Source organism: Juglans microcarpa x Juglans regia, chromosome 4D (assembly GCF_004785595.1).
Source record: "Juglans microcarpa x Juglans regia isolate MS1-56 chromosome 4D, Jm3101_v1.0, whole genome shotgun sequence".
Classification (NCBI taxonomy): Eukaryota; Viridiplantae; Streptophyta; class Magnoliopsida; order Fagales; family Juglandaceae; genus Juglans; species Juglans microcarpa x Juglans regia.
This window is the reverse complement of record NC_054600.1, coordinates 6867498-6879713: the sequence shown is the minus strand read 5'-3', so window position 1 is coordinate 6879713 and position 12216 is coordinate 6867498. Positions and strand designations below refer to the sequence as shown.

The following is a 12216-nucleotide window of genomic DNA, read 5'->3' as shown; positions in this document are numbered from 1 at the left end:
CAAGAGAAATACCAACCAGAACATATGTTTTCCTCTCCCCCTGAAACCACCAACAATTCCCTTGCTTAATTCAGAGAGCTTTCTCGTGCCAAAAATAAAGTTCTTATAAAAAATACTAAAATTCATATCTACAAATTACACTACCTTGAGAGCTGTCTGTTTCTGTAAAATATCATTTGACTTGAACATGGCAATAGCAATCCAAATGGTAACAAAGAAACCTACAAGTCATGGCAGAAGAACAAGGTCACTAAAATTAAAGAAAGAAAAAGGCTAAAACATGTTGACAATGAGAAAGACCCATGTGTACAGATCAAGAAATTCAATTCACTATATAGGGATAATTCTTCATGTGTAAAGCACAAATACAAATGCATCCCTAATTCTTTGATTCTTGGACATACAAGATATAACCTTATTGGTCAAAAAGACATGTGCAGAAGAGGAGACATATAATGAAAATTAAAATATGTAATGATTTTTAATTTGTAGATCATAATGGTTAAAATATGTAAGCATTCACAAAATTAAAAATCTGCAATGAAAATAATCATCCCAACATCTTGACGCATAAAAAATGAAAAAAGAAAAAATAAATCAAAATGTCATAAATATAATCTGTGTGTTCACAAAAAAAAAAAAAGAAACAAACACAAAGGTAGGAAACATGAGTATGCTAAAACCAGAGGAGATCATATATAAAAAATAAATCAGAAGATAAGACACACAAAGGTAAAGACTTGTAAGCATTCGAAAAAAAAAATTCCAACCAAAATAATCATCACAACACTTGAACACATAAAATTAAATGAAAAAAGAAAAAATAAATGAACATGTCATAAATATAATCTCAGATTTGTATGTGTTGAAAAAAAAAAATTAGTAACAAGCACAAAGATAGGGAGGAAACAGATTGGGAAGAGCAAACCAACATACATGAGGTGAGAAAAAAAAATCAAATTTGAAACATGAGGCTTTAGATTCGTAAGAATTAAAAAATTCTTTATAAAAAATCAAAAAACAAAAAGGAAAAAAGAGGTGGGGTTTTTTTACAAACTTAAAGATTTGTAAGCACTCGAAAAAAAAATTCAACTAAAAAAATATCACAACAACCCAACGCACAAAAATAAAAGGAAAAAAGAAACAATAAATCAAGATCTGAGAAATAGTATGAATCAACAACAGATCTCAGATTTTTGTGTATTGTCAAAAAATATTTAAAAATGAGCACACAGAGTTAATCAATACGCATTAGCTGGAAAAAAAAATCAGATCTGAAAGATGAGCCTTTAGATTCGTTAGATTTAAAATTTCATTTCTAAAAAATCAGAAAATAAAAATAAACAGATTTGTTGATTTTTACAGATAAAAAAAAAAAGAACAACAAACCAACACCCATTAGGCAAAAAATTAAATAAATCTTAGTTCTGAAAGAGGAGGCTTCAGATTCGTAACATTTTAAGAAAATGAAGTTGTAAAAAAAAAAAAAAAGGAAAAAAACCACAGATGGCGATTTCTGAGAAATATAATATCAGATTTGTATGTATTAACAAAAAATAAATAAATAGAAACAAGCACACAGAGATAATCAACACGCATTAGCTGAAAAAAAAAAACAGATTTGAAAGATAAGGCTTCAGATCCGTTAGATTTTTACAGACCCACTCTTTTCGCCATATTTTAGATGGAAATACTTAGACGGGAGTAGCATGATAATTCGGGTGTGGGGGGAGAGCAGAAAAACTTCCTCTTGAGAAAAATGGAGAAAAAAATGTAGAAAGCAGAAAAAAGAGTGTGTCTAAGTTGAGAGAGAAAGCTCGAGAGGGAGACAAAGAGAGATGGAGTTGTGTGGTCTGAAGTTCTTCTGGAGAAAATGTCACTGACATAACGTCACATCACAGGATATAAAGACTAAAATATCCTCAAGTAAATGGATACAAAATGTGAAAACAGAAGGATAAAAAAGATAAAATACACAAAAAACGAACTACATGCACGGAGGACAACAAATCTACTGTTCACCTCTATCGTCCCTTATCTATTCACTATAGATATATATATCTTCATATATGTTGGTTCAGTCCTTTTACACCCCACATTCTACGTGGCAAAGCCGATTGACTGATAAAAGAATCGATTCTTCTCTCTCATCCCAAAATCCTTCTCTTTCACCCAAACACTCCTCTCCTCCCATCTTTTCTATGAAACGAATTTTACCTAAAATCCTATTGCCTGAATCTCCAATCCTATTGCGAACAAAATGAGTGTTGGAAACTCTGATAGTGCGTTTTTTGAGAAATTTTCATGAAGAAATAAAAAGGAGATCTGAAAAGGAAAATCAGAAAAAATTAACAGAAGTGGAGAATCGGACGGATTATGGAAGGACAAAGGAGAAAGGGAGAATTGATTGGTAAATTCATAAGAGGTACTATAACACCCCCTTCCCTAATAGTGGTTAGGTAAGAGATGTTACCTACATACATACATATGCCCAGGCAAGAGACTTGCGAATTTAAATAAAACATTGCTTATTACATAAAGAGTTGGTAAAATAATGTCATGTCTAAACAAAACATTACCATAATCCCAACCAACATAAAAGAAAAAGACAGTCACACAATAAAGTCCCTAAGTTCATATTCTGCTCATTCTAAGCTTGCTTGCCTGCTTGTAGTGATAATCATTTGAGAGATTTATGAAAACATGAAATAAAACTAAAATGAGTCGAAAACTCAGTAAGCATCACAACATGAACATAATAAACATAAGGTTCTTTCATAAATTTCATGTTGAGATCTTGAAATCATGACTGATTATACTGATTGATCATACTGATGCTGATGCTATGCATGAAATGACTTGATTCAACTGAATTAACTAAATAATCTGACTGATCTGACCAAGTTTATTGAGCTGACTGATTTTACTGAGCTAATTGACCAACACATTTAACCCTATGTGCAAGATTATGCACTAACTTCCTTCGCTGCAATAAGGGAAGCCAACTGTGCAGTACTCTGGCGTACTACGGTGGACCACACTTGAGTCCGTGGCTTGCACTTCCACCCTAATCTGACTTAATGGCCATTTGATTAATTGATCTGATTAAACTATTCTAATCTTATCTTGCACTTGAACTTGAGATAACTTGTGTCTTATGTGACGTGAGATACATGATGTACATTCTGATATAAATAACTGTAAATTTTCAAATCTGAACATGATGTAGAATGACATGATCATGTGTTGTATTGGATGACATGCTTGCATATAACATGAGTGGTACATAAATAGTGGCTAACAAAGAACTGACTTTAATACTAATTTATCTAATCTGAGCTGTGATAATCTTAATTCATGATCAAAGTACTTACCTCATAATGCTACTTCCTGAATCTTACTTCATATTGATGGCTGAGGAGTATTGCAAGATATAGCAATATCGACTAGACTCTTCAAGAACTCAATATCATTTATCTCTTGTGCCTTTTGCAAATGATCCTCAATACACCCTTTTATAATCTAATCTCAAACACACAATTCCCTTTCTTAACTCTATTCTCTTCCAAACTCTTCTATATTCTTCTCCCTCTCTATTCTCTTATCAAAGAGCTATATTTATAGAAGAGAATTTACTGTTCCAATGGTGGCTACATTGTTCAAATGGTGGTTAATCACATTATAAGATGTAATCTACATGGTCATTCACCAAATACATGTATTCATAACAAATAATAATAATAATATTTTTAAAAAATCTGTAAATGAAATATTGGATGTTACATGTGCGTACCAGATGGGCTAGAAGTTTTGGTGGTGCTTAGGCATGGTGGTAACTCATTGGAGCTACAAAGCAGTTTCCCATGACGATAACTCTTGCTCTTTTGGGCTTTAAGTCTATCTCGATGCAGATACTTATGCAATTCTCTGCAGTTTCCAACTTCCAACAAAGAGAAAAAAAGAGGAAGATAAAGCTGAGTAGAGGGATCGTTTGCACCTTGTGGGGTGAAGCTGGGCGAACACGGGTGGGAGAATTTTGAAATGGGGTAAACGTAAAATGCGCGTTTCAACTAGTAAGGAAGAAAAAAAAGCAACGTTAGGTGTGTGATGTTAGATGATTAATGGCTGACGAGTAGCCGATCTCATATATATATATATATATATATATATATATATATATATATATATATATATGCTAAATATTGACCTCGCATACATATAAAATTAATGGATTTTGGGCTCAATATTAATTTTTGAAATGAGATCGTGTCATTTTCCAAAGTTTGAAGGGAGACTCATCATGTCATCCTACAAAAACATAATTTAAAAAGAATCACGGCTAACAATATAATGACCACAATAATAATGTAGCTGCAATTTCTCTTACTTTGTTTTTTTTTTTTTAAATACAATTGCTTTTAGAAATTTTCAAACTACTTCACTATTATTAACAAACAGTTCATTGTTATTCACAAATTATTCACTATTATTTACAAACTATTTCACTACTATTTATAAATGATCTAAGATATTACTCTTATAATCAAAATGGAACCACCATATATATAATCTCCTGGAAAATGAAAATAACAAGAAATTAAATTAGAAAGATCAAACAAAAGCTGGGGCAACTTTAGGAGTTGGAATATATATGCTTGGAACAAGAGAAGCTCATAGAAGAAAGTAAGATATCGATGGAATGAGAAATCTCACCACACAGAAAAATGTGGGAGTCATATTGTATATATATTAAACTTGTGTACAATATGTTAAGCTATACAAGGCAACAATGTGCGCTATACAAGGTAATAGTTAGCAAAATAAAAGGAGAAAAATTAGCACTATGACTTTTGATGAGATTCTGATAAGTTGGCATATAATCTCTTTGTAGAATAATCGGGCTCCATATCTTCTATGCGTGATTCCATATCAGACTTCTTCTCATTTGAATTTTGAATATTATCATCCCCTCTCAAACTGTGCGTGGAAACAAGGCAGAGTTTGTGTTTGAGCTGTTCTAAATCAACTCTAGTTTGGGGCTTGGTGAATACATCCGCAATTTGAGAAGAGGTTGAGACATGATGAGTAACCAACAACACAAGAGAAACTCGTTCTCTGATATAGTGATAGTCTAGTTCAATGTGTTTGCTGCGAACATGAAACACAGGATTGAAAGTCATTAACAAGGAACTTAGATTATCACAAAATAAAAGTGGTGGTGTCAGTAAGGGAACATGAAGATCATGAAGAACAAAGGTGATCCATGTGAGCTCCACGGCAGTTTGTGCCATAGCCCTGTATTTAGCTTCAGAGCTTGAGCATGAGACAATGGGCTTGAGCATGAGACAATGGGTTGTTTTTTTGCACTCCAAGAAATAATGTTACTGCCAAGATAGGTGCAAAACCCAGTTATGGAAAACCTTGTTTGTGGACATCCATCTCAATCGGCATCTGAGAAGGCATACAAATCCAGTGTGCTAGAATTTTGGATATGTAAGCCATGATTGACAATCCCTTTAACATAGCGTAAAATCCGTCGTACATGGTGAAATGATCTTGTGTTGGGGCATGCATAAACTGTGAGACATAATTAACATTAAAAGAAATGTTAGGTCGCGTTAGTGCTAAATATTGTAATGCACCAACTAAAGAACAATAACAATGAGGATCACGATATACAGTAAAGTCCTGGACTGTCTTGAATTTTTGTGTCATTGGAGTAGGGATTGGTTTGCATTCATCCATCAAGGCACGTTCCAACAGATCAATGGCATATTTGGGCTGGTGTATAATAATACCATCCGAAACATGAGTGACTTCAATGCCCAAAAAATGGTGGAGTGGAGTCTACCGAGATCCTTCATTGCAAATTCAGTATGTAACACAGCAATGAACTAATCAATTAACTTATCCGATAAACCTGTAAGGATGATATCATCTACATAGAGAAGTAAAACCAAGGTACCATTAGTAGAATGATTAATGAAGAGACTTGGATCTTTTGTACTACAAAAGAACTCAGTCTCAAGTAGAAAGGAACTAAACTGATCAAACTATGCTCGTGGTGCTTGCTTTAATCCGTAAATAGCCTTATGACGTAAGCATACATGATCCAGGGTATCAATGTTCACAAACCAAGGAGCCTACTCCATGAAAATCTTCTCAGATAAGAGACCATGAAAGAGCACATTTTTTACATCAAGCAACCTAATACTCCAATTTCGAACTACTACAAGTGAAAGGATAATTTGGATTGTTGCTAGCTTAACAACAAGAGAGTATGTCTCTGCAAAGTCGATCCCATCCACTTGGTGATAGCCTTTAGCCACCAACCTTACTTTAAGACGCTACAAGGAGCCATCAGGATTAATTTTAGGCATAAGCACCCATCGTGAGCCAACCACATTCATCGTGGACTCTCTAGGAACAAGTGACCAAGTATTATTTTGTTGCAAGGCCTCTAGTTCCTCTTCCATAGCTTTCTTCCACATTAGATGTTTAAGAGCCGATTGGATTGCCTGAGGTTCCTTTGGAATAATACCATAATCATGTAGCAGAGCAAACTTAGAATTAGGCTATGTATTCCTGATTTGGCATGAGTCTGCATGGCGTGAGAGACAACAAGTTGAGTAGGATCTTTGTGAGAGTTATGTGGTAGAGGTTCAAGTTGAAGGCCATCTTGAGTTCGCGTGGGCAAGTCAGAAGCTTCAATAATGGCTTGATCTTCAATGAAAGATAAAATTGGAGTTGAGGCCTCAAATTCAACGCGGAGAGCTGGAGTTTTGGTCACCAAATCAGGTGTGGGAGTCAAGTCCGAATTTTCTGCACCATATAACAAATTAGATAAAATAATTTATTTGCTTAATGGAGCATTTTTGGAGTTGGAGTCTCTTGTTGTTGATTGGCTAGGGTGGAATGTTGTGGACTTAGAGAAGAACTCTGTGAACCCCACTCCTGAAATGTGGTCACCATAAGTTTTGGCTATGGTTGGTGATTCTGGACCGATGATTTAAATGGAAGGACTCCCTCATCAAATACTACAGGGCATGAAATGAAAGACCGTCGTGTAGGTGGATAGTAACACCGATATCCCTTATGGCGATCATTATATTCCAAAAATAGACAAGAGAGTGATTTAGTATCAAACTTGCTTTTATTTTTATTTTTATTTTTATTTTTATCCCACACATATCGATAACATCTTGAACCCATCACGTAATGATCCATAATCTGGTTTTTGGTGTTGAAGCATATAGTATGGTGACTCCCATTGAAGTGTAATAGTACGAAGCCTGTTAATTAAAAACACAGTTGTAGTGAATACCCAAAAATACTTAGGAGTATTGGCATGGATCATCATGGTAAGCCCTAATTCTGTAATATTTCGATGGCTCCTCTCAACAGTCCCATTCTGCTCAGGTGTATAAGGACATGACACTTGATGTATTATACCAGAATTTTGAAAAAGAGAAACAAAATCATGATTTATAAATTCTCCTCCTCCATCTATTTGCACCACTTTAATAGTTTTGCCAAACTGTCGTGCCACATATTTCTCAAATAGCAAATATTAAGCAAAAGTTTATGACTTTTGCTTTAAGGTAATGAGCCAAATAAATTTTGTAAGGTCATCCACAATAGGAACATAATAACGAAAATGATTAATTAAGGAAACAGAAGCAGGTCCCCATAAATCAATGCAAAACTTATCAAAAGGCTCAAAATTAGTAAAAGATGAAACTGAGAAAAGGAGTTTAGACATCTTCCCTAATTGACAACTTTCACAAATAGTAGTGTCTAACTTATTTGATAAAACTTTAATTAGGCCAGTACTTTCGAGATTGGCTACAATAGCTGCTTGAGGATGCCCGAGCCTTTGGTGCCACAATTCCTTTGTCACTGCTTGAAATCTGGTGGAGAAGAAGGCAATTGGTGAAGCTTGAATGGTATAGAGATTACCCTGCTTGATGCCCTTCATTAGAATCCTTTGTGTCACCCAGTCCTTTATCACAAAATCCTCATCAGAAAATTTACATTTTACTAGATAATCAGTAGTTAATTGACCAATGGATAAAAGATTTCTCTCTAAATACAAAACTAAAAGGACATCAGGTAAAACCATTTTTGAATAACCCGAACCAATGGTTGCATTACCAATATGTGTAATGTGTAAAAAATCACCATTACCTATTAGAACACGATCAGATTCAACATAAGGGCGTAAGTTGTGCAAAATACCTTCATGAGAAGTCATGAGGGCAGAAACTCCTGTATCCAAAGTCCACTCATCATTATTGGCCTCTGAATCAAGGTTGATAGCTGCAAATGCCTTTGGTAGATTGTTAGGCTAAATTGAGTGATTAAACCTTTGCCAAGAATGAATTGCAGTATGCCCACATTTGTCACAAGTTTGAAACAGAAGATCACGGTTGGATTCACGAGGATTGTTAGTAGGCACAATAGCAGAACCCTGAGTATTTGGCTTCACAATAGCTTGATTAGTAGGAGAGAACTCTTTACCTTTTGATGAAAAACCACTTGATTGTCGAGGCCCCTTATTGTTGAATTTTGATTTGTTTTATTTACCATAAAATGCAGTATAAGTTGCTAATTCAGGAGAGTGCAAGTTGATACGTGTCTCGTAGCTTTGCAACAAGGGAACAACTTTGGCATAGCTCGGCATGGGAGGTTTGGGCATTGAAGTTGTGAAAGGCTCATACCGCGCACCTAAGCCATTGAGCAGAGAGATCACCTTGGTTTTATCAGAAACATGGTAAGCAATGGCAAACAAACTATCACACACCCTTGAATTTGCAGAGATAATCATTCAAGGACATGTCAGGATCTTTCTTCATATAGGTAAATTGTTGTGTGAGTTGAAACTGACACTCCTGAGAAGCTTGAGCATAAGCTTCCGTGAGAGCATTCCATACTTGTGCTGAGGTATCCAACCCAATGACAATTCCAAGAGCTTCTTCATATAAAATTCCAATGATCCAGCCTCTAAGTAAGGGATCGACTGTTTTCCATTTTTGGAACTCTAGGTTAGGCACGGGTTGAGCAGTTGAGCCCTCTAGAACTAGAAGTACAACAGCAGGGGCAGTAGCATCACCTGTAAGATAAGCAACAAGCTCTTGCTCACGCAAGAGAGGATAATTCTCAAACTTGAGTCTCAATGTGACAAAGTTGCCAACATTTAACGAAGTAGAAGATATGTTTGCAAGTAAAAGAAAGAGAGCCATCCTCATAGTGTTGGATGCTCTGATACCAAGAAGAAAGTAAGATATCGATGGAATGAGAAATCTCACCACACAGAAAGATGTGGGAGTCATATTGTATATATATTAAACTTGTGTACAGTATGTTGAGCTATACAAGACAATGATGTGCACTATACAAGGTAACAAATAGCAAAATAAAAAGAGAAAAATCAACACTATAACTTTTTATGAAATTCTAATAAGTTGACATATAATCTCTTTATAAAATAATCAGGCTCCATATCTTCCATATCAGACATGTCCTCATTTGAATTTTGAAATATTATCTCCCATCACATAGTTGAAGGGGACCATTGTTCATCAGAAGTCTGAAACGGATGCATGCATGTGCATTTTGAGCCACCCAGATTGCCATAGATACATGCAGAATAGTACATTGGTAACTGCGTGTACGATGACTGACATCTTCAGCTAACTGTCTTTTCTTTCATTTCATTTCTTTTCACGTAAGCAAGTAAAGGATTAACATGCAAATGCACGGGACACAGACGGAAAATATATATGGCTTGGGTCAAGAAGATGGCTTGGCCGGATGGACTAGTTCCGTTTGTGGTTTCGTTTTATTTTATTTCATTTTATCGCATTTTATTTTATTATTATAATTTTTTTAAAATTTTTATATAAAATATAATAAATAATTTAATTATTTTAAATTTTAAAAAAATAATAATATTAAAAAAATATTTTAATAATATTTTATTCAATTTCTAATTTAAAACTATCTCATCTCATTTTTAAGTTTTATTAAAATTTTAAAATTTTAATTAAAAAAAGGATAATTGCTAGCGACAATTAAATTTGTAACTGGCGCATCTTGGTGTATTTAATTATAAAATTATTTTTATAATGAATTAGATCTAACATATTATATAATTATGTTAAGTATTTTTTTAATATTATTTAAATTTTTATATTTTTATATTTTTTTCGAAAATCTGAATGTTAATATTTTTTTATCAGAAAGAAAGGAAAGTAGCTGGGCTGCTTCTCTTCGCGCATGCGCGTGAACAGGACATGTCAAAGTATCAACTAGGTCTGCAGTTCAATACAAAATTTATCATGCTTTCTTGTCTTATATTTTTTTTTGTCATTACTTTATATTTTATAGACCCAATTGCTTTTATTTTTTCAAATAATTTAATTACAAGTGGGCGCTTTTTGGTTTATAAAATAGGCCAGCAACCCTGCAAAACCTTCTCCATCTTCTTCCCCCTCAAAATTTTAGGTCTCTCTTCCTCGGTGTTTGATCTGATTCTCTTCAGGCTAGACTCTGAAACTCTATCAATAGAAACCCATATCGCTCTCTGCACAAGATCTCCATCTTTCTTAATTCTATAGCTATCACATGTTTTTGTTTAATGCAAAATATCTTGTTCTTGATGTTTGAAACTCATGTCTCCGGTAGTCAGTGAAATCCTCCTTTCTGGGTTTATGATAAACTCCACCCTCCGGCGCAGGACCCACTTGGTTCAGTCCTTCTCTGTTGTCTTCCTCTACTGGTTTTACGTTTTTTCATGAACTAAATAGGGCCTCCTCTCTCGCTGCACTTCGAAATTAGATCTTCTTTATAATATAGTTCATATACATATAAAAGCATATCTATATTAAAGATCTTGTTTTTGTTGAGCTTAATATCACTATTATTGTTCAAACATATATACGCCACAAATATGGATTCTTCTAGTACTGGAGCTGCTTCTTCAGGGTCCAGCGCACTTCACAACTCAGGGTCTGAGGGCGACCATCTGCAACATGTTATGGATCAAAGAAAGCGGAAAAGGATGCTGTCAAATCGTGAATCGGCGCGCCGATCAAGACAGCGCAAACAGAAGCACCTGGATGATTTGATGGCTCAGGTGTGCCAGCTCACAAAAGAGAACCATCAAATCCTCACGAGCATGAACATGACCTCTCAGGTGCACGTGAATATTGAGGCTGAGAACTCAATTCTAAAAGCTCAGATGGCTGAGCTCAGCCAGAGGCTAGAATCTCTTAACGAGATCGTCAATTATCTGAACTCCAGCACAAATGGTCTTTTTGAGACACAACAAGATCATGACATTCAGACCCATGATGATAATAGCTTCATGCACCCATGGAGTTCTATCTATCTGAACCATCCGGCCATTATGGCATCTGCAGATGTATTTATGTACTGATCATGATCTTTTTGTAACAATCTTTGGGCTTCCTGGTGTTGCTGAATATGGTTCTTGTTCTATCTAGTTTATTCATGTATGGTTTCCAATTGGTTCTTGCAGAGGTGGAGCCGATGGCCAAAAAGAAACGTGACAGATTAATGGTGAACAGATTTATTTAGCAGAGTTGAAAAATGGGTTATTGGTATGCAAATGGGTTAACTGTGTAATATTTAATCCATTGATTTAATAGTATTTCTGTTTTCTATATATTAATCTTTCTATACTGCAAGTTGGTGCAAGGTAACCATCTTTTGAAAACTACAAAAGTGATTTCTATGACGTGATCATGTATTAGTAATATATATATGTACATGAGTTGCGGTACTTACGAGTTCGTGTATAATATTCATATCATCGTGGGATTCATTAAACTTGTAAAAAAATAAAAGCACAAATTTTTTTGTAATAACTAATGTGGCAGGCTTTGGCCAATCGATAGGAAAGTGTTAATTGGCCCAGTAATAAATCGACTTTTGCCACGTAAGAAACCACATATATATGGATTTAAAAAATTCCGGTATTAGTATATATGTACGTGTAATTAAATAATGTTTAGTATTGGAACTCTTTTTTTTTTTTTTTTTTGAAGAATTTAGTATTGGAACTCTAGGCAGACATAGTGGACCTATAAACTATGATGAAACTTGGATATTCATGCTGGCATTTGCTAGCGTGAGAATAAGGTAAGAAAGAAAGGACTGAGGTTGAATTTATGAAAAATGTACATGATATGT

At 34.6% G+C, this 12216-nt stretch overlaps 1 protein-coding gene across 1 annotated transcript; it reads left to right on the top strand.

Moving 5' to 3' along the window:
* The first annotated feature begins 10425 nt into the window (after positions 1–10425).
* Positions 10426–11606, top strand: LOC121261594 (bZIP transcription factor 11-like). The gene has a single exon (XM_041164036.1). It carries the CDS (start codon positions 10952–10954, stop codon positions 11438–11440), a length of 489 nt encoding a protein of 162 aa, XP_041019970.1. The 5' UTR covers positions 10426–10951; the 3' UTR covers positions 11441–11606.
* The last annotated feature ends 610 nt before the right edge of the window (positions 11607–12216 follow it).

What these genes read in the sequence shown, in the direction of transcription:
- LOC121261594 (XM_041164036.1), top strand. Translation starts at nt 10,952, where the DNA reads ATGGATTCTTCTAGTACTGGAGCTGCTTCTTCAGGGTCCAGCGCACTT.